The sequence below is a fragment of the Chlorocebus sabaeus genome, chromosome 9, assembly GCF_047675955.1.
Source record: "Chlorocebus sabaeus isolate Y175 chromosome 9, mChlSab1.0.hap1, whole genome shotgun sequence".
NCBI classification, from domain to species: Eukaryota; Metazoa; Chordata; class Mammalia; order Primates; family Cercopithecidae; genus Chlorocebus; species Chlorocebus sabaeus.
In genome coordinates this window covers 91651521-91675492 of record NC_132912.1, presented here as the reverse complement: position 1 = coordinate 91675492, position 23972 = coordinate 91651521, and the positions used below count along the sequence as shown (strand labels likewise).

The 23972-nt window shown below is 39.2% G+C and overlaps 1 protein-coding gene across 1 annotated transcript; it reads right to left on the bottom strand.

Moving 5' to 3' along the window:
* Positions 1 to 64: 64 nt before the first annotated feature.
* Positions 65 to 18950, bottom strand: LIPM (lipase family member M). The gene is made up of 9 exons (XM_007963482.3): positions 18635 to 18950; positions 13235 to 13352; positions 8092 to 8290; positions 6740 to 6849; positions 6155 to 6291; positions 5873 to 6019; positions 4495 to 4566; positions 3454 to 3525; positions 65 to 1083 (listed from the first exon to the last, which is right to left on the bottom strand). The coding sequence occupies exons 1-9, from the start codon at positions 18779 to 18781 to the stop codon at positions 814 to 816; spliced, it is 1272 nt and encodes a 423-aa protein (XP_007961673.3). The 5' UTR covers positions 18782 to 18950; the 3' UTR covers positions 65 to 813.
* Positions 18951 to 23972: the final 5022 nt, after the last annotated feature.

The window sequence follows — 23972 nt, the reverse complement described above, 5'->3', positions numbered from 1 at the left end:
GTCCAGATAAAAGGATAAAATGTGTGATAATTTGTTTAATCAGGCTCATGACATTATGCAATTTTCTCCCTAGCTTTTAATTTTTGGAGGCAGAAAATTGAGCCAGAAATTTCTAGCCATTAGGTCTCCTAGCAACAAGCTGTAAAGCCTCCAACAAGCTTGGACTAGAATCTAGACACTGAAATGCACATACATGCTTTATGTAATGCAGAGTGCATTTATTGGAGAACTCATAAACATCCTATAAAATTTTCTTCCCTGAGATCCAACTATAAAACTTGGCCTTATTCTGAGAATGCTTAACATATATTTCATCCATATTGTAACACTGATTTTGTTGTTGTTGTTAAAGCAGCTCAGCTTCCTGAGGTAGTGTTATGTCTCTATGGCAACAAGGTGAAAATGTCTAGCTTATTTTGTCAAAGTCAACAATAATCAAGAGACTCCAGACCTCAATATCTGTCCCAATTTGTCATTTTACTTTAGTGCTCCAAAAATATGGCTTATAGAAAAAAAAAAAGTGTTTTAAAAAGATTTACCTGAATGATATAGAGAATGTCTAGATACTTTCTGACTGTTAGTTAAAACTACCCTTCAAGATGGTAGAATATATAATAGCATGTGAAACCTCTATTTACCCAATAAAGACTTTAATTTACTGAAAAAAAATGTAAACGTTAAGTGTCAGATTTAGTGCCAAGTGCAGGGAATCTGAAAAATGTATACTAGGTCTCTGTCCTCTGTAATTCTGCCTTCATGGGTCCTAGCCCCATCCCTCATGAGGCTGTCCTAAGCTTGTCAGTGTCGGATGCTTCACAACACGGCCTCACACCGTCCCTGGGAAAGGTTGGTCTCCTCCTGCTGCATCAGATGGATGATTTCATTGTACATACGGTGAGGAGCATCCAAACCCCAGATGAAATCCACGTGAGCCCATTCAGGAATATTCTTATGGTAGATGAGGTTGGTCACCTCGGAGAGCAGCATTTTCACGTCTTCTGGATTTGAAAGCCAATCCTGACCTCCTGTCCACATTGCTGTAGGGACCGTCATATCTCTGACTCTGTACCTTACAGGAGTTGGCTAGAGAAAAGGAATAGTTCTTAACTGTAGGTGACATTTGGACTTTCAGACACATAATTTATGTTTCAAATAGACATAATAAACATGCCATCTGTTGTGGTGAAGGGTACACGGGTGTCAGAGCCACACAACTCTGTTAAGAATTGCTGTTGCCGTCCTTACTTAAAGGTAAGATTACTTAACATTATTGAACCTCGGTTTCTTCCTCTGTGACTGGGGATAATATCTGTAATAACTTGTAGATTAAATGAGAAAACACAAAAAACACGTAATGTCTTGTACTTCTTTTTTCTTCCTATTATTTTGTAAATAAATTGTATTTAAAAATAATTCTCCTGTTCTTTTAAAAGATAATTTCACAAACATTTTGTGAGACAAGAATTATATTCCACAGAGAAAAGCAAGGAACCTGCTGGGAAGGGCTCTGCATCTTCACAGTCTTTATGTGATCCCAGGCAGCCTTTGGGGCAGGCCCAGCTTGACTGCATTTGCCAGAACCATGGCCTATGGCACACAGGTAATTTGAGCTAAAGGGAAGTAAAAGTTAAATACCTGCTCCCACCCTTATTCTTCACCCTTCCCCACCAAATATACCTATTAGTATTCCTAATTCCTAGGTACTTTCTGTATTCATGCAGTGTTAGTAGAATTAGCTCAGCCGGCTGAGCCCTTGAGATTAATCAGCATCCAGAACTTTCCTCAAAAGTGGTAAGGCCCATTTCTTACTAAGGAAATCCACCATGGAGTCTTAGCTCCAATCCTAGATGCTCTGGTTTCTCTTTGTGGCTCCTTAAGAATTTAGAGCTATGGCCTAATTTGGATAAGGAAGGTTGAAAACTTCTATGGGTAATATTTTTTGTCATCTTACAAGTGAAAAGATTGAACTAAATGTCATGTCTCGCTCTGAGTTTCTGTGATTCTATGATACTTTTTTGTGAGTTTATTTTCTCTTCCCTTCCACTCCCATTTTCTGGTGCCTATTCTGCATGAATCAATTTCTCTAGAACTCAGTCCATTAAATGTTGACAAATTAAATCCATCTTAGGGCCAGGCACAGTGGCTCATGTCTGTAATCCCAGCACTTTGGGAGGCCGAGGTGGGTGGATCACTTGAGGTCAGGGGTTCGAGACTAGTCTGACCAACATGATGAAACCCTATCCCTACTAAAAGTACAAAAAAAAAAAAAAAAAAAAAAAATTAGCTGGGCGTGGTGGCGTGCGCCTGTAGTCCCAGCTACTTGGGAGGCTGAGGCAAAAGAATGGCTCAAAGTTGGAAGGTGGAGGTTTCAGTGAGCCGAGGCTGCACCACTGCTCTCCAGCTTGAGTGAGAGAGCAAGACTCTGTCTCAAAAATAAATAAATAAATAAATAAATAAATAAATGTTAAAAAAAAAAAAAAGTCTTTGAACAGGAATACTTTCCCTAAAGACATATTATGGGACACGGTGAAGAAGGACTTCAAGAGAAGCAGCTGATACCAGAGACTGAGAGCTCACTATCCAGGGGCACTGCACAGTTTGTCCAGTTTCCTAGCATTTTATATCTAGATCGATGTAAGGCAGAGGATATTATGATGTGAGGCTCTCAAAGAAAGACTAAACTGTGTCTAATCTGCCCCTTTCAGCTTTGTTTCTCTGGCAAATACTTATTGACATTCACACACATGATTACCAAAAATCTTCAGAAGATTTTACGTTCTAAAGGGCATACCTACGCAATTCTGAATCTCCACACTTTGAAATCTAATTTTAATTCATAGCATTAGCTACATATTTTCTTGGGTAATGTATAACATTTAAAAAAATTTAACTTGCAAATTACAGATTCATTGAAAGTATAACCAGGGAGAACGCTTATGGATTTTCTAAGCCCAAAATTTTTATTTTAAAGGTAAAGAAATCGAAGCCTGAAAAATTAAAGCAGCCTAGCTCCTATTACAGAAGTTTATAGTGCAGAAGCATAACTTATACAGCAATCCTGACTTGCCATTTAATGTTCTTTTTACTGTGCTATGAAACAAACTTACTGCCACCATCCCATTTGTTTTATTCTAAAATAATCCTTCTAGTATCTACCATAGACTACACTCTTCTCTTGACTAAATCTACTTCATCTTGCTCCTGAGAAGCCCAGTACCTTGTTCAGGGAGACAGCCTCAGCAAAAAAGGCCTCCTACTCCGTTGTAAAAGCAAAGAGTTTTCTTGGCTAAGCTGTGACCTTAACCATTTTTACATGGAGTCAAACATGAACTATTATTTTCTGCTTAAATTTTCATATTTTATTCCCATATCTAGAATAAACTGTCATTATAACTTCTCCGTCATACATTTCCAATGTATACATTTTCAGCAGATGGTATTTGATTCTCTTACCTGATTGCATTTTTCCAGATTTTTGGTCTCGCTCCCCCAGTCAAATGCCCGGAGTTCACCAGAATTCACTGCCTAAAAGGAAACAAAAATTTGCAAGGTATTCCAATGTCTCAGTGGATAAGCGTGGTTTGGTGGTGGAAATGTGCTAGCCAGTGTGCACTCGTGAGGGAAGCAGAGAGCAAAGGCTGAGCTGCTCTTCTGTTCAACATTGGAATAAGCGTCTCAGGAAAATGGTAAGACAAGAATGAGGCCTTTTGAGAAGAAAGAGGGACTACATAAATTCTTAATCATTGCATTATCAACTCCAGGAAGTGCATACTCATTGTAATTAGTGCGAGTGGGTACCCTCCACAACTCTGTGGGCTACAATGGGGCATCGTGCCCTGGAATTGTGCAATGTAGTGATCCTGGAAGACAGCAACCAAAATTTAATCCAACTTAGAATTCTTCTCTGGTTTTGATGGTACAATTGCTCTCTCGCTCTCTCTCTCAGTGTCTCTCTCTCTCTCTATCTCTCTCTCCCCTACCCTCCACCCTTCAACAGAGAGAACTCTCTCCTTCCCCCATCCCTCTGTCTGTCACAGACACCACATAGACACACAGAGGTGTGTGTTTCCTGTAATTGCAGGTAAAGTTTGCAGTGTGAAGGATTCCTGTGAATATCTCTTTTGACAGACCCCACATTAGCATTTTTGTTTCTACTCGACTGTATTGTTGGAGGAGCTGAAGAGAAGATGTAGAAACATAATTCTCCCGAGCCACATCTTTGAGGTGTTTAGAGATAGAAGTCTCACTTGGATCATCTAAATTAATAATTTTAAGATCTAAAGAAGTCCTTAGGCTACTTCTGTCCTTTCTTCCCATTTCTTGAAAAGTTTCATGATCTAGATCAAATTCTCCATCAAAATAGCATCGATGATATTGCATTTCATCTTAGAATAAGTGTGAAGTATCCCTGGGCTATCTAAAGGGTGTCCTTTGACTATTCTACACAAAATATGAAAGGACATTTAGCAAAGACTGCAAATTCAACATTCTTACCTGGCTCCAGTGTAGAATATTTTGCACAGATGTTCCAGCAAGAGTGTGGGCAACATATACATTTGCTCGGCTCTGTAACAAAGCATGAGTATTTTGGGGGACATAGAAAAACTCACAAGATGTATACCCTGTCAAGACCAAATCTCCTGGGTGTCAGACTAAGAAATGGGAACATTATTAAATTATCAGCAATTATCTATGAAACAAAAATATGTACATGCACATAAATAAAATGTCACTAAATGTATTGCCAGACACTGGTATTTTTCATCTGAGAATAGTTTCTTATCAGAGATCTGGCCTCTACTTAAAAAAAATTTACTAGTGATATTTAGGATGAGGGCTCTGGTATGGGGCCTATATTCAAATCCTAGCTCTGCAGTTTAATTTTTAGGTGAATTTGGGTGAGTCATTTAATCCACTAAATCTTAGTATACTAATCTGCAAAGTGGGGATGTTAATAACACTCATAGGTTTGGTATAGGTTACAAATTAGCCTGGTATGTAATATATGCTTATCAAATGGTTACTATAAATCAAATTATTAATCTTAAAAAAGAAGAAAAAATCTCCAGAATTAAAGAAATGTTGCCCCAGCTGCTGGCAGTGCTGCTGGCAAACAGCCCTCCACTCTCAGCCTGCTTTGAGGATTGCTTCAGTTGTAGGGAGATACACTGCCCAATGCTCCCCTGTTACTGGTGTGGCAACATTAAATGACTGACGTGGTGTATAAAGACCCAGCCCTCTCTTCCTAACTTGAGATGGTTCTGAAGGGTCATCCTATCTTCACAAATCCCTGCAGGATCAACGAAGGCTCCTATTGAGACTGCATCACTACTTGACTTTTTCATCTACCTAATCTTGTTTCTTTTCCTTCTCTAGGTATCATCCCTAGAGCAGAACCAAAATCATTGTTCACATTAATCTCCATCTCAGAGTATGCTTCCTAGGGAACCCACCGAGTGATACCAACTGGTAGCCTAAGCCAAAACAAAGGTCCCTGATGTTCCATCAAAGAACTTAAACTACAAACCTACAGGACCCCAGTGGAGGGTAGAGATGGATGATGCATGACAGTTCTCTCTGTTGTCTAACGTGCTAATCGCGCCTTTTAATTTAATTCACTGTAGTAAAACTGCTTTCAGACCTCTTCCATCTATAATCTGTGATTTAATATCTAGCAATGCCCTTATGTGAACCTTGTTTCAGTCCATACTGAAGCATTTCCCTTATTTCCTTACAGTTTGGAGAGAACTGAGTTACTGGGAATGTATCATTACTATGCGTCTTCACTGGCATTAACTGTCCCTCCAGGGGTGAGCCATATGACTCCCAGCTTTATGCTGGGATTCTGGGAATTTACTAGGCTCCCACTTACCATATTCATATTGTTGGTGTTGAATCCACCCAGAAGTAACATGACGTTACTACAAATCTGATCAAGAATCACCTGGCCACAAAGGTAAATAACAAGCTGTCTGAGAAATCTGGTCTGATACAGAAATTCTTTTTTGCCAAACAATCCCTGTAAAAATATGAAATGACATAGTAGTCATTACATGACAGCCAGAAAAGATGTAATTTTAAAAGTTTCTGTTTTAGGAAATTGGGCTAGAAGATTTTCCTACGTACACAGGAAATTTTCTGAGGAGTCACATACCTTGATCATCATATCTGGCAGCAACAAAAATTTGGTCCCAGGGCTTTTTGCATGCTTAACAGTGGCTATGGGTGCTAAAGCAAAATACATTTTGATTTTCTGAGCCAGCTCTGGCATGGTGGAAAATGCAATAAAGCCTACAAAAGAAGAAATATGTCAACATAAATACTGAATATTTTTAGAACTCATAAAATGTGTACTTTGCTTTTAACAAGATATTTCAATAATTATGTGTTTGATTGTATCTTACCTCTCCTATAAAATTATAATGTCCTTATGACACCAGCATATTTACTTTCAAGTAGTAGGTGCTCAATGAGTTAAATAAATAATTGAATATAACGATGTTGGCTTTGAGAAAATGTTTATATTGAGAGATATGCTATATCTAGACACATACAGCACAGAGATATGCTATATCTAGCACATGTGTGTATATGCTAGACACATTGCTGGGGACTACATGAATCTGAAGATGACAAGACCAGGTCTGAAGGAAGCACAAGGTGACTGATTTCAGGGATAGCTCGCATCATATGCTCACATTTCTTCTGAGTATACAAACCTGCTTTACTTTGAACCTACCCATTGTGGTGCCCTGTGAATAGCCAACATAATAGATCTTTTCCTGGCCCGTTTTCTGCAAAATAAAGTTTATCACTGCAGGAAGGTCAAACCTAGCCATCTCATCATAACTACAAGGGGAAAAGACAAAGTTATATGAAAAGTTATAATCAGAAACAAACAAAAGCACCCCCCACCCCCCGCCACCGGGTTTACAAATAAGCCCTTGAGTTATCAACCCTAAATGCTTGTTACTGTGTCCCTCACAACACTCAGAATGGATTTCTTTCAAACCTATGGTGCATGGGTGTCTCTGGAGTTACAGGCTGTCAACGAACTGCTGTTTTCTCAAGATGTTGTCATATAACAATAATCGTCTTCAGCTAATATTTACTGAGCACATAACCCAACTCCTAGTGGAAGTGTCCTGTTCTACTATTAAGCAGAACAGCACGGGGCTATGCAGATTCATTTACAGGAATAGTTGTAAAGATGCTGAAGTGGCCCTTCTCTGATAGGTATAAAAAGTGAGTTGAACATCAATAGGTAATTTAAATAAAAGCATTAAACATCTTTTGTACGAGCATGAGAGATGTGTAAGTCAAATCGATGGTCCCTAGGTGATATAGTTAGGCTTTGTGTTCCCACTCAAATCTCATCTTGAATTGTAATTCCCATAATCCCTGTAATTACCACGTGTCAAGGGAGAGACCAGGTGGAGGTAGCTGAATCATGGGCGTGGTTTCCCCCATACTGTTCTCGTGATAGTGAGTGAGTTCTCATAAGATCTGATGGTTTTATAAAGGGGTCTTCCCCCTTTTGCTCAGCACTTCTTTCTGCAGCCTTGTGAAAAGGGTGCCTTGCTTCCCCTTCACCTTCTGCCATGATCGTAAGTTTCCTGAGGCCTCCCCAACTACGCTAAACTGTAAGTAAATTAAAACTCTTTACTTTATAAATTACCCAGTCTCGGGCAGTTCTTTACAGCAGTGTGAAAACGGACTAACACACTAGGCTTAATAATTTCCCTTCTTTTTGTTAATGCTGCCTGGTCTCTTCTGCTTCTGGAGTACTATTATACTATTACCTCCCTACAAGGAAATGGATCTACACTTCTCTCATTCCAATCTCAGTCACCTGACACCAACCACCATTCTCACCCTATTAGCTAGACCCAACCTTCTACATGGAGAACTCAGCATTTCTCACTACTTCAATCAAGGAATCACTAGTTAATCAAGAAAATTGGGGGATATCATGTTAGGATAATGATGACTCAACCAAAATAATTCAACCAAATACTAGAAGCCATATTTTTTTACCCATTTTTTTGAAAGGCAGACATGTCTACCTTCATTCGCAAGATTTTCATGTACCTGAAAGCCCAGAATTCATCTTGGTCTATGGAGAGGGTCTTGTGTTTTCGAGACCAGGCATTTCCCCTGCTGTTCCCCATCCACACGTCAAAACCAGCATCTGCCAGAATGAAGCCCAGGCTATTATTGGGCAGGTTGGAAATCCAGTTGCTAGCGCCTCCAACGAGGCCATGCTGCAGTAACACCACAGGCCTGGAACCTGCAAAAAGAGACAAATTCAACTGTGTGAAATGTTCTCGCCCTTTCTTGTTATCCAGTAATGAATAAGAGCTTTCAGATCAAACAAACCTGTGTTCAGATCTTGATTCAGCTGCTTGCTAGCTTAGTTATCGTGGTCAATTACACAACCTTTGTTGTGTGTCTTGATTTCTTCATCAGTAAAATAAGATTTGTGTTATGCTTTAATAAAATAGAGCACAAGGAATGGATGGCATGTTGCCTGGTAGAAAAAGAATCTATAAAATTTAACTTCTGTTGTTAGTTTTGTATAATTATTATCAGACTTGTCTGGGCTCTTCAGAAATATTGAAAGTGCCCCAGTAGATGGTATAGTATGATTATTAAGGTATATATATACCATATATATACACACACCATATATATAACATATATACACACCATATACACACACTCTCTCTCTCTATATATATATATTAAGGTCCTTATGACACCAGCATATTTACTTTCAAGTAGTAGGTGCTCAATGAGTTAAATAAATAATTGAATATAATATTTATATTCAATTGTTTGAATATAAATTGAATAAATTTACCATCAAAGGTTTTGGAAAAAGCGTTAAGATACACGTAAGAGATGGGGGAGAGATAATGATAAAATAAATGAGGTAAAACTGTAAACAATTGGTAAATCAAGGCCAACGGTATATGGAAGTCCCTTGTACTATTCCCAGAACTTTTCCATATATATATATGGTTTAGTAATTAAGAGACCTTGTCAAAAGGACCCACAAGCCAGCTTGAAGGAACTCCCACTGTTCAAATACAAAAATATTGAGCATCAAATAAATAATAAAAAATTATATCCCATTAAATAAGAATGCTCAAGTCCATGTAGAGACCAATAAATAAATGAACAAATAAATAGTTGGAAGGAATAGCTCTTATTTACAGAATGCCATTTAGTAAATACAAAACATTGATTTACAGTATAATACCAACTAACAAATTCAGAAAGATTGAAATTATCAGTGAATGTTAAAATTAGTGAGTAAAAGTTTAAAGACAGAATATTACGTATCCTGAAAATATCTTCCTATAACTTATTTGTTAATTACAAAAGGAAAAATACTAACTTTAGAAAAACCTGGCAGATACCACCTTAACAAAGTCATTAGTTATTATCAGTATTGGAACAAGCCAACATTATTTGCTTCATAACCAAGAAAGATATGACTTCACTTTTGTGTTTTCCAAAAACGTATAACTTAAATCACACCATGAAGAAACATCAGATAAAGCAAATTAAATCCCTGTCCAAAACTCTTCAAAAATGCAAAAATCAAAAAGACAAAACCTTAGGAATTGTTTATGAAGGAGACAGACTTGATGGCCAAATGTAGTAAATGATCCCGGATTAGATTATAAACCGGAGGAGGGAAAACAGCTATAAAGGACTTTCGGACAATTGACAAAATTTGACTATAGACTATGAATTAAATACTAATGTCAATCAATGTTTGTTTTCTAACTTTGATAAATGTATTGCAGTTATAGAAGAGAATACTCTTGTTCTTGGAAAATACTCGCTGAAGTTACTTAGGGGCAAATAGGCATGATGTATGTCTCAAATTTACCATCAAAGGTTTTGGAAAAAGCATTAAGATACACGTAAGAGATGGAGAGATAATGATAAAATAAATGAGGTAAAACTGTAAACACTTGGTAAATCAGGGCAAACGGTATATGGAAGTCCCTTGTACTATTCCCAGAACTTTTCCATAAATTGGAAATTACATCAAAATAAAGAATTACAAGAATATCAGTAGAGAATAGAGAAGGATGAAGGGTTTTAAGAATTCTAACGTGTTCAATAAATTAAGGCATATATATAATTTTGTCATTAGCACATTTGACTGAAAGATTAATAAAGTGCTGCCCTATTAGGAGGAAAAAATACATCATGCCCTCAACAGGACTTGTGAGAATTAAATCAAATCATGAGTGCAATACCCATACCACAATATGGCTTAGAAGACACCTGTAGTAAAAACAGCTTTATTGCTTTCATTATTATTGTTATAATTCTCTAAAGCAAGTGACTTTCTGAGCTTCAGCGTCCTCATTAGCAAAATGAGGACAATTGCCCACCTCACAGGATTTTGGCAGGGGAAGGGTAAATGAGGTACTGTGCATTAAACACTCAGCATGCTGCCCAACCTCAGATCAGATGGGTAGCTCTTGTTATTATTGTTGTAAAGGGGTACCAAACACACTTGCAGTCTCCCTGTAGGACAAAAGCCCTTCTACACCAAACTCATCCAGCATCTTGACAGTCTTCATGAATTCTATTTGCCTCATTTTATCTCTCAAGGGAGAGAATGTTAAGGTCACTGTGGACTGTTAGTGAAGGGCCAGGAGACAGGAACTCGGTGTTATTTTAGGTTTTCCTCGATGTCTGGTCATTTAGTTCATCCTCTTAGCTCTCAGGGAGGTGACCTCAGCTGTGTTAACACAGGACACTCACACCAAGGTGATCAACGCTCCCCTTGAGAGTCTTTAGGGCATTTCCCATGGTTACGGTCTCCTTGGTTCTACTTAGCCATACAGTTTGTTCTTGTGATTCCCCTAACAAGAGGACTGGCTCATTTATATCATTTCAAACATCCCCTAGGTCTTCTATTTAAATTACAGCCAGCAGGCTGAGTATGTAAGGGCTACACAGCTGTCATTTCTGAGGATGGCCCAGCCTATTTTCTTTCTCAATATTGAAGCCAACTAAGATCCTTTGATAAAGATAAAAAGGCCGCTTCCACAAGCTATAAGCTTTTCAGTAAACATTTTTCAGTTGTTTTCAGTATGAATTTCATTGGCTCTCTTTTTGAAAAGTTGGTGAAAAAAACCTTCTTTTTTGATACGGGAGATTGCCTCTGAAGAGGCACATGCCAACAACACTGGCCACTAGTGAGAAGTATTCTGCACCAGCTGGACCAAGGAGCTGGATTCCTTGAACCTCAAACACCTGGGCAATGTGTGAACATCCTGAATCAACAGGATGTAAGAAAACAAATTCCATCCATGAATAGAGGCTGCAGATGACCCCCATGCCTAATAATTGCTAAGTCACTTGATTGCTTGGAAGAACTGTGCTTTGCCCATTCCCCTGGGATTCGTGGGGCCATGTCCCCAGGCTCTTCATTTATTTATACAAAATCTATAATTCATCCCACAAATATTTATTAGCACCAGAATGTGCTCAGCACTCATTTAGTTACTGGTTCTAGCCTTGAGCAAAGCAAATGATGTCTCTGCTCTCATTGAGTTTACCCTTTGATTGGGGGGAGACAGAAGATAGACAAACATGAAAATACCTATTATATCAGGTGATGGTAAGTGCGATATGGAAAGGTAAGCAGGGTAAGGGGCTAGAACTCAATAGGTAGCAAAGAGCTGCAATTTTGAATAGGGTGGCCAGGGAAGAACTCTGATAAAGTCAGCCAAAAGAAGGACCAAGGCAAACTGCATAGACATCTGATGAAACAGTGGTCCAGAGGGAGAAATTTAAGTTCAAAGATGCTTAAGGTACATGCTAGACATTTGTAAGGCACAGCTGTGCAGTTCGTAAGGAAAAAAAAAGGTGGTTTTCAAAAAGCTACACAAGTACAAATTAGAGTAAAACAGAACCCCAAAGTTTCTTTACACCAAAGCCTAATAGCATTTGTCCAGCATTTTCTGGTCCTAGTTAAGAACATGGGCTATAATGGCAGAGAGACAGATTTGATTTGAGTGCAGGTTTTACAACTCACTAGCAAGCACTAGCACAGACTTTTTGGGTAAGTTACTTAACATATATGAGTAGCAGTTTCTTAGGGTAATTGTGAAAATTAAATGAGACTAATACAAATAAAGCACTTATCAGTGTATCTGGCATATCAAAATAACCCAAGACATGATATTATCTGTACACATAAAAGACAATATAGTTGCTACTATAAACCTACTGCTAGTATTAAAAAGAATCCAGCCAAATAGAATGAAAAATATTCATGTTTTAGTAATGAAGACAAATTTTTAAAAAGATAACAATAGCTGAAAATCCCACATACAAAAGGGTGGAATTGTATGAACTACGGAAACATATATCAAACATTTAAAATGTACATATAGGCCAGGTGCGGTAGCTCACGCCTGTAATTCCAGCACTTTGGGAGGCTGAGGCAGGCAGACCACCTGAGGTCGGGATTTCGGGACCAGCCTGACCAACACGGAGAAACCCTGTCTCTACTAAAAATACAAAAATTAATCGGACGTGGTGGCGCATGCCTGTAATCGCAGCTACTGGGGAGGCTGAAGCAGGAGAATTGCTTGAACCCGGGAGGCAGAGGTTGCGGTGAGCTGAGATCGCACCACTGCACTCCAGCCTAGGCAACAAGAGCGAAACTCTACCTCAAAATAAAATAAAATAATAAAATAAAATGTACGTATAGAACTTTTGTTTTTCAAAACCCTTAGTAAAAAGCTAGGCAACATCTTAAATATTTTAAGTGCTCTTTAGATGAGGAATACAGAGTATAGGAGCAGGCACCAGGTACCATAATAAAGCTTGAATTCTTCATAAGCAGAGGTTGGTATGGTCTGTTCAAGGAAATGTCAGTAAATATTCTAGAATGTCTACATAGGAGGGGTTTTGGGGAATGAATTAAGTGCTAAAATAAGTCAAGAAATGAACTTTTCTTGAAGGTGTGTTTTGAAAAGCAAACACTATGTTTAATTGAGATAATTAGTGGCAGTGGGGAGTGATATGGTGGTGGTGATGGAGACTATGGGGAAACTGACACCATCCTTTGACCTGAACAATGGACGTCAGTCTGCACTAAAAACCCAGGCTCTCTTCTACATTCAAATCACAAGGAGGTCGTGACTGCAGAGAAGACTGCTGTGTTGCAGTGACATGGGGTGACCCATACCTGTCTTCTTAGGTTGCGCTAGGCCTCGAGGAATCCGGTTAACAGAAAGGATATACCCATCTTCAGTTGTGACTTCATATTCCTCACAGGGATAGCCTTGATGTTGGATGATTTCGCTCTATGGAAAAAGCACAATCTCTTTTGAGTTCAGTTCTCTGTGGCTATGTTCTCAATGATCCAAAAGTAAGAGTAGATTCCTTGATGCTGTAAAACACAAAGTCCTTGCTTTTCCCAAGCTAATCATGTTACCTTAGAAAAATCTGCCAACCCTCTCTAGTCCTTACTTTCTTTGTCTTAATATGGAAACTGGACTAGAATTATGGTTCTCCAAGTATGGGCCCTGGGACAAAGGCATCAGCATCACTTGGACTAATCTGTCAGATATGCAAATTATCAGGTTCCAACCAAACCTACTGAATCAGGAACTCGGAGGATTGGGCCCAGCAGTTTGTGTCTCAAGCTCTTTAGGGAATTGTGATGTACCCTAATGTTTGAGAACCACTGGACCAGAACCCGGATTCCAAAACCTTGTTCATCAGAATCATCTGGGCATTGCAACATACCAAGTCTTGAGCCCACTTCAGGTTACAGATCAGGTGGTTCTAAAGCAGCCAGTGGGACACCTGTTCCAGGACAACTTATGAACATTCCTGGGTCATGCATTTCCTAAGGTTCTTTCCAGTTCTAAAATCACAGACTCAAGAGCATTGATTCCTAACATTTTCAGGTTAAAGTTCCCTCTGTGAATTTGAGGAGAACTATAAAAATGGATATACAATGGATACGAAAACATGGTTTTACATTCAATTTCAGGAGTTTCAGATATCTTGTTGCCTACATACGAACCCCTGGTTAAGAATCCTTATTCTACATGGTAGTTACATGTAGACACTCTGGAAAATTTGCAGCTGCAAATATCTTCTAAGCATCCTCACTATTCTTGCCCATTGTTATAACGCAGAGAAGGAAAGAACCATTTGCATTAGGGGCTGCTTTAAAAAAGAGCAAGAGAGAAGGTGGCCAGGCATCACATGCCCAGGTAGAATATAGGCCAAAAAAGCATAGTCATTAGGAGAAAGCTCCCAGGTCCCACTGTCTGAGTTTTAACCCTGGTTCTAACACTAATATATGAACTAGCTGTATAATCTTGAGAAATTTAGTTAAACTGTTCCTATGCTTCAGTTCACTCATCTGTAAATTAGGCATTCTAATGGTTCATAGTCCATGGGACTGTTGCAATAAAGGCAAAAAGATAATGCACACATAACACTAACTGTAATCCCCAGGACATAGTAGGAACTCAATAAGCATTAACTACCAGTATAATTAAAACTCAATTAACCAAGCATTATGTAATGCAGTGTATATGTATGCATGTATGTGAGACACTATTGTCTACTTAACCTTAACATTTTATAGGCCAGGCGCGGTGGCTCACACCTGTAATCCCAGCACTTTGGGAAGCTGAGGTGGGCACATCATGAGGTCAGGAGATTGAGATCATCCTGACCAACATGGTGAAACACTATTTCTACTAAAACAAAACAAAACAAAACGAAACAAAACAAAAAAAAACCAGCGTGGTGGTGCATGCCTGTAATCCTAGCTACTCGAGAGGCTGAGGAAGGGGAATTGCTTGAACCTGGGAGGCGGAGGTTGCAGTGAGCTGAGATCACGCCACTGCACTCCAGACTGGCAACAGAGTGAGACTCCATTTCAAAGAAAAAAAAAAATTGTAGAAGTATCTCAAATTTTAGCATGCATCAGAATTACTTAGAGGGTTTGTTAAAACACAAATTGTGGGACCCCACTCACAGTCTGATACAGCAGATCTGGGCTGAACCCAAAAAATTGACATACAAGTTCCTAGGCAAAGCAGATGCTGCTGATCTGACAACTATCCTTCAGGAACCACTGTTGTCAACTATTTGGGTAGATAAGATATATATAATATGAAAACATGAGAATGGAGGAAATCTGACAAGTCGTTATTGACAGGATAGGTGTAATGTATCAGATGAAGGGTGAAGGATGAGAGTGGAGGAAGGAGCAAAGGAATTCTGAGCAGGAGGAGCAAAATGAGCAGGGCTGGACAGGCAATGTCTTGTGGAGGAAGAATTTGACTGGGCCTTGAGGTTGAATAGAAGTTGCTCAAAAGAGCCAAGGAGGTAGGGATCGGGACGTGGACATCTGAGAAGAAAAGGAACTACAAATGCTGCAAATGTTGTCTATAGGTGGCAAGATGGTCCACATGCTATACTTGGCAGGAAAGTTTATGCAGGATAATAAATGACTGGTCCCATGCACTAGAAGTGCGGTCAGCAGATAACACTTGGCTGTCATCTTCTGTAGGAATGGCCTCAGCTGTAGAAAGCCACTTCCTCCAAATTCACATCCCTTCCTGCCACATCCAGGGACTGACCTGTTTGTGGTCTAAAGGCCTGGTCATCTCAGCCCAACGTAGGACATCTCTGAAGAGCAGTTTTAGCTCCAGAGCTCCTAATGGAGTTGAGTGAGGCTGTTTTGAAGTCCGTATCACAATTTGATTTCTTTCTTTCCTTACTCCTGATTCTCTACTTCCTTTCTACAGGTGATGATGATGATGATTCTCCTCAAAAAACATTTTTGTATGAATTCTGCCTCAGAGTCTGTCCCCCAGAGAATCCAACCTGGGGCAAATATTTATTCAAAAAAATGGAACATAATGCAGCAAGGTGAAATGATGTTGTGGAAGGATATTTAAAACATTAGGAAATTCTTCATGATATACACTGTTAAGTAGAAAAAAATGTTGGAAAATAGTAAATTGTACGTGACATTTCTTTTTAAGAAAACAAAACCTCACAGACTTAGAATGAAGATAAAGGCATGACAAAGCCGTTCTGGGTGCAGAGTACATTGGTGACTATTGCCTTCTTTTGTATTTCTAAAATTTCCTATAATAAGCATATATTGCTTTTGTAATAGTATAAAAAAGTCAATGTTTAAAAGACCATCCAGATATAGGTTGCTTTCAGCTCCTTGAATCTGGCATGTTCTTAGCTGCTCTAGCTGTCCTATGTGCTGATCTTGTTGCTACCACCCTCTCAAGTAACTGCTATTTCTCTTTCAGATTTCAGGCTTTGAAACCTTTCTTCGGCAAAGCTTTCCTAAGCTTTCTGCATTAGTTCCCCTTATTTTATGTTTTCTTCTTTTATCTCATTGCTCTTATAATGATTAATTGAGGATCTGTCCTTCCTGCTGGACTATAAGCTCCATAAAGTCAGGGCTTTTAATATTCTTAAATCTCTCTAACCTCAGTGCATAGCACAATATCATGGACCTAGTAGGTGCTCAGTAAACACTTGCTTAAAAAATACATGCATAAAGCCAGTTATTTATCCAAGTATAAGACAAACCATAATCCATATTACATGAGTATACAGAGTCAAATCTATGCAGGACAGGTGAGCTCCAAACTTGGGACTTTACCCTGGGAAGGCTCTTGGCTTCGCCCAGGAAATAATTCAAGGGCAAGCTGGTAATATTAGACAGTAATCTTTTACTGAATGGTACTGCTCCTTGAAAAGCAGGGCTAACTCATAGGCAGTGCTCCCAGAGTCAGTAGTGCATGGGCTATTGGCAGCTGTAGTTCTGTCCACTTACAACTACTTTAAATTTCATGCAAATTAAAGGGCAGATTATTTAGAAAGTCTAGAAAAGGGGCAGTAACTTCCGGGCCGTTGCCATGGAAAGGGATAGTAACTTGTGGGTCATTGCTATGACATTTGTAAACTGTCATGGTGCTGGTGGGAGTGTCTCATGCTAATGAGCAGCCAGGGCAACTAGAGGATGCCTTCCAGGCCACCTGCTGGTTCTCGCTGGTTTTTTTCACCACCTGCTAGTTTATTCGCTGTGTCCTGTTGGGACCAGAAAGTAAGTCCTGCCCGTCTCCCACCTCAGAACCAGTTCAAACTCGCAACTACTTTTATTCTGTTTTGTTGAATTTACACCAATTGTGTGAATTTTCTATTTTACTTTGTTTTTTCCAGGCATAGTAGCTTAATGGCAGAGCCTAATTCAGTGGGCTTTAGTCTACAGACTCCTGAAGCCCCAATAGTGTGTAGGTGCTGGTTACACCCAGTGGGTGGAGCCCAGGAAGATCATCTCTGTCTGCCACTACAAAAATTCCCCTCACCTCCAAACCAGAGGAATTCAAGTGGGACAGTCTCAGGGCCAGAAGGATGACTCCTGAGGACTGACACCAATGTGCTAACTACCTAGACAAACCACCTAATCATTGGAATGGTCAAAAGAAACCTGATACTCAGCACCATGCAGATACAGAATATTTCTATGGCCTGTCAGTTTTTGAACCCATGTAAGGAAGCTTCTGTAGAAAGGGTCTTAAATCAGTATAAGTATATGTTAAAGTTCCATTTCCTGAGAGTTTGTTAGATAAATCTGTGGAAGATGGACATTGCACAAGATCATCTTACTCATCTGGAGGTAGCCTCTCCTCTTTCTCACTAAGAGAGGATTTATTGCATAGTATTTATAATTATAAACTTTGTGTGTAGGCAGTCCTGAATTTAAATAGTAGCTATGCTATTACATTGGTGTGGCCTTGTTCAACTTGTTTAACCTCTTTAATCTCAGTATCTGGATTTGAAATATGTGAATGATCTTATCTATTGCACAGGGTAGTGAAATCGAAATAGAACAGTCTCTCTGCACCTTGTGTCACAATCCCTGCTATGGGATAAGTGTTACCATAGGGTGACCATTACTGAAACCCAGCTTAGAATTTGAAAAGCTACCAAATAAATAAATAAATAAATAAATAAATAAATAAATCCTGGGAAACCTAAAGAGATGTATTGTCATTTATGCATTTTACTTGTAGGAGGTTCTCTGTGCACTAACTCGGGGTCCTTTTATTGCTATTCAGCAAAGTACCAGTCCAGAAACAGGATAAAAAGAGTAGATTAGAATGGTATAAGATACTACTAGAAGTGGGTGCCCTGATAGCAAGAAGCAAAGGCTGATGCCTTTACAATATGGAAAAAAAGAATAAAAAGTACAGACAAAATGAAAATAATCAAGGGACTGGGGTTAACTTAAAAGGCCTTAATTATTTCTCCACTCACACAATGAACCAAAGTGTTCAAGGAAAAGTTAAATTGTGTTTGAAGCCCAAAGAGATTAAGTCATTTGCCCAAGTTTACTAAATTTGTTTGAGGAGACCCCAGGTCTACTGACATCCAGTTTAGCATTCTTGCCAGTACAATTTGCTACTTCATCACTATGCTCTTCTAGTATGAATCACCACCATGTATAAATATAATACGTAATGTAAATGATACACAGATACAAATGTTAACATGTTAAATATCTCATTTCCCAAAAATCCCAACTTACAATATTCATGAATGCTTCTGGGTCCACAGCTTTAGTTGGCATATGTACCGAATTCACATTTCTCTGGAACATATACGCCACCAGAATCAGAAGCCACATCTCCATTCTGTGTAAGACAATCCACTCTCTTGACAAGGTTTCCAACATGGTCCAACATCTGCATTTATTTTTTCCTGCCAATGTAACAACTATTTCTAAAGTAAGAAGAATCTGTAGGTTTAAAAACTTTTTCACATATTTTTCTGCTGCAATTCCTTCTTCCAATTCTGAAGCAAATTAAGCAAGCTTAGATGATAGGGAAGGGAGAACACAAAGTGGGCTGGAAACATTGCCTAGGATGTCCCAATACTATCTGGCTCCTCCCATTTTTCCCTCACACAACTTGTAATCCCTGATCCTTCAACTTCCAGGTGTGTAGAACTTTCTTTGATGTGACCTGGAGTTTTGTGCATTTGGTACAATCCATTAAAACCCCTGTACTTTAGCACCAGGTAGTAAGGACTATAGGGAACCTCTTTCTTTCCACTTCTAGTTTTTATCTTTCTTTCTTAGATAGCAAAAGATGGAGTCTACAGAAAGCACTGAAAGTTTCTATAGTCATATTCTGGGTCTTCAACGATCACTGTTATTTGGTTAAGATAAGTGTTGTGATAAGTCCTTTTATTTAAAATATCTAAAATTTTATGGACATTTTCCATTATTAGGGATAGGTGAGAACATTGATTATAAGAAAATAAATCTTCCATGTTTAGCCCATTTCTTTCTAGTTCAATTAAATAGATATACACAAAATTTTTAATTTGAGTTGTAATCACTAGTTAATTGCTGGGATATTGATTAGATGGATTGTCTAGTAAATACATTGTCAGCATTGTTTAAAATAATGGGTTGCAGCCTAGTTATTTTCATGAACTAAATGTCCCAGTTCAACTGACTGTGAGGCAAATGTGAGCAATTCCTTAGCGTACTAATGATTGAGTAGACCAGGAGGGTTGATTTATTTGTCACTTTAAGTAAAGAATGTGTTAAAAGTTTTAAAAAAAATTACTTAAAGTGAAATACTTCTCTATTATATCAATTCTTCAGGGCTGAGCTAACAGCAGCCACACCAATATGCAGACTTTGGAATGTGGTGGGTGAAGGAGCCAGATGCTGAAACCGGAAAGATGAGTCTGTGAGAACATATCTTCCCACATGACTCAGCCTCCTCCACCCTGGGCTGGTTGCATGGGTGTGAAGAGGTAAGCCTGTGTCCTTATCTGGACCAGTGTGAACGTCACTAACACAGTCTGATGCCTGCTAGAGGAGCCATTTGACCTAATTAGAAGAGCAGAGAAAACACTTATCCAACACTCTGCAGAGCCCTGTGTCTTCAGTACCCCATGAGTTCTCCCTCAAGGTAGGCAAGATGAGATTTCAGAAAAGAATGTGAACTCCCATCACTGACATTTTAGGATTCGTAAATGTTATATAGCCAGAAAAAAAAGATATCATTCAGCTTTCATTTTCAGAAATATGAAGACACGTTAAATGACTTGCTTTGCCTAGCTAGATTGTGGCAAGGCCAGAACTGAGATTCAGATATTTTAATTTGCTGTATAGTGTCATGACTACTTGGGAAAATATATAATACTTCGATGTCCTCTTCTCCATCAAAGTTGAAGCCTATTATTATCAGGAAGCAATTACATCAATCTCTGTGAACTGTCTTTTTAAAAAGTTATCTTCTAGATTTAAAATTCAGAGTAATTCCCAATGATGTCATTATGAGTCTGGCAGATACCATCTACTCAACTTTGCTGTAATATGTTCAGGTAAGATCAACTCCCATGTTAGATTAATATGCTTGTGAATACTGTAGAGACTTTTTTAGGAGAGAGTTTATGGCAATAAACTGATTGGTTCAATCCCCGACCCAAACCCCACCCATTCCTTTTTATTTTTTAGCTTTCTGCAGCTGCAGCCAGCCTCCTTGGGTACTGAACATATTGCAGAGAAAATATAATTAAGTTTGGCTCTCAGATTCCTGGGTAACTTTATAAGGTCATAACTGTCATTTTGGAAGAAGGCAAAGTCACATCCCAAGTCAGCTCAAAGAGTGACATTTTGAGCAAATATTAAATAAGTGCAGTTCTTCCACACTGCAGAATTTTACAACACCCTTACCACCTTAGCAATCCCTAGCCCATGGAAAGCATCAGAAACATTATAAAAGAAATGGGAGGAAAGCCTGAAACTTTAAAAACAAAAACATTCCCTAACCTGAAGGAAAGAGGTGGGAGAAAAGAATACATGTCAAGATCAGCCTCAGAAACTTCCACCCTTTATACAAGGTACCCAGTAAAGCTCACCTCAAATTGACTTAGTAAGTCAGTCCCTTTTACATTTCATTTGAACCATGATGTGTAAAACAATAACGTTTTCCTTCCTTTTTTAGATATGAGGTCAAACTATCAAGGATTAACTCCATTTGCACATGAGAAATTATTCCTCTCAAAAATTAATGAAATAGTAAAAAAAATAGTTTACAGCTTCTACAAATCCTGGTTCAAGTGAGGATTCAAGTGTCAGAATGTACTATTAATGTGACCCAATTTATGCCCACAGTACAGTTCGTGAGTATCCCTGGTAGTATGTATGCACTGAAATATATTTTTCCTCACATTTATTTGGCTTTAGAATACATAAAGATCAAAATTCCAACAATTGTTTCTAAACATTTTTAAGTTACATAATGTTTTAAGAAGCTGACAAAAACAAGACTGTCTCCTCAGAAATACGTACATTTGCATATCCATGCAAAATTTCATAACTTTTCAAGGGACGCATGGTCCTCTTGCATTTCTTCTGTAGAGCCCTTGGGCTTTGATATGGTTTGGCTGTGTCCTCACCCAAATCTTATCTTGCATTATAGCTCCCACAATTCCCAGGAGTCATTGGAGGAATCTGGTGGGAGGTAATTGAATCATGGGAGCAGGTCTTTCCCATGCAGTTCTCATGATAGTGAATAAGTCTCATGAGAGATCTGATTTTTTTTTTTTTTTTTTTTTTTTTTTTTTTCTGAGATGGAGTCTCGCTCTGTCGCCCAGGCTGGAGGGCAGTGGCCGGATCTCAGCTCACTGCAAGCTCCACCTCCCAGGTTCACGCCGTTCTCCTGCCTCAGCCTCCCGAGTAGCTGGGACTACAGGTGCCCGCCACCTTGCCCGGCTAGTTTTTTTGTATTTTTTAGTAGAGACGGGGTTTCACCGTGTTAGCCAGGATGGTCTTGATCTCCTGACCTTGTGATCCACCCGTCTCGGCCTCCTAAAGTGCTGGGATTACAGGCTTGAGCCACCGTGCCCGGCCGATCTGATGGTTTTAAAAACAGAAGTTTCCCTGCGCACGCTCTCTTTTCTTGGCTGCCGCCATTGGAGACAGCCTTTCAGGCCTCCCAAGCCACGTGGAACTGTAAGTTCAATAAACTTCTTTCTTTTGTAAATTGCCCATTCTTGGGTATGTTTTTATCCGCAGCGTGAAAATGAACTAATAGAGTAAACTGGCACCAGTAGAGTGGGGCACTGCTGAAAAGATACCTGAAAATGTGGAAGCAACTTTGGAACCAGATAACAGGCAGAGGTTGCAACACTTTGGAGGGCTCAGAAGACAGGAAAATGTGGGAAATTTTGGAACTTCCTAGAGACTTGTTGAATGGCTTTGACCAAAAGGCTAATAATGATATGCACAATGAAATCCAGGCACAGGTGGTCTCAGATGGAGATGAGGAACTTGTTGGAAGCTGGACTCTTGCTATGTTTTAGTAAAGAAACTGGCAGCGGAATGTTTTCTGTTTGAGTTACAGGTTAGAGGGCTTGCAGGATAGTGCTGTTCTACCCCAGTGTTGAACTGAGTTACTGAGTTTTATTAAACTATTCTTTCAGGTTTTGAAAACTACGCCCTTTAGTCTAGTGCGGGGCTGTGCCATGGAACCAATCTGAAAGTCAGTCAATGCTTTTGTGAGAACCAGTCTATAATAATGACTGAAACTGTTGTACTGAGTCTAGCTTATGTCCCATTCCTTCTCTTAACATGAGTTATCTCATGAGATACCCTGAGGTCTTCAGGCAAATGGTCTTCAGTGTGTTTGGATTACTTGCCCTCCCAGTCTGTCAGACATGCCTGCATGTGCACTTAGACTCTAATTGATACCTTAGCTACATCAATCGACGTGTGATTGTTCTTCATATACTGTACTCCAGTGTTGAAATATTGCAAACCATTCCGTATCAAAGTAAGCAAATAACCTTATCTCTGACTCTGAGCATTAGCCTATGAATTGCTTAAACACCTACCATCTTACAGTTTTAAGGTTCTTTTTTCAAAGTCCAGCTAGTAGCAAATAATTTCTACACTAGTCTATGTATACAGTAATTAACATAGGATGAGGAGTCAGACCGATACCTCCACCACTTTCTGTATATGTGACTTTGAGCAACTTTTCTGTCTTTGCTGAGCCTGCATCCTCATTTGCAAGATGGTAACAACATGATACCTCCCTCTTAAGGTTGCTGTGAGGGTTAAGTGTGATATGAATGCAGGACCTGGTGCAGAATAAGCATCCACCACATCTCAGCAATTTTACTTCCTGCAGGGTTATGATGGTTATGCTACTGGACAGTTGCTCCTCCACCATGGCCTCTTGCTGTCTGCCTTGAAGTTTATAAGGTAAACCAGAGTTTCTCCATCAACTCATGAAACTACAAAACATCTGCTGTAGAGAGCAGCAATAATCTTTCCCACAGACTGATTCAAGTGTGAATCCTGGCTCCTTCCCTTTCTGAGCCAATGATCTTGGTCAGGCCACTCTCCGAGCTTCAGTTAATCTAACATAAAAATAAGGTGCTGTGAGGATCAGTGCAAAAATCTACACCGCATGGACAAGCATATAGCAGGGGCTTAAAGAATTGTAATACCTTTCCCTTTTTCTTTTCCTTCTTAAAGGAATTTGTGGTATGAATACAACTTTGGTAGCTTAAATTTTCTTTTCTTTTCTTAAGAGACAGTTTCATTGTGTCATCCAATCTGGAGTGCGATGGCACCATCATGGCTCATTGCAGCCTCAACCTACTGGGCTCAAGCAATCCTCCCACCTCAGCCACCTAAGTATCTGGGACCACAGGCACGCGCCACCATGCCCAGCTGATTTTTGTATTTTATGTAAAGACAGGGTTTTACCATGTTGCCCAGGCTGGTCTCAAACTCTTGAGCTCAAGCAATCCTCCTGCTTCAGCCTCCCAAAGTGTTGGGATTATAGGTGTGAGCCTCTGTGACCAACCTAAATTTTCCATTTATTTCTAAGCCA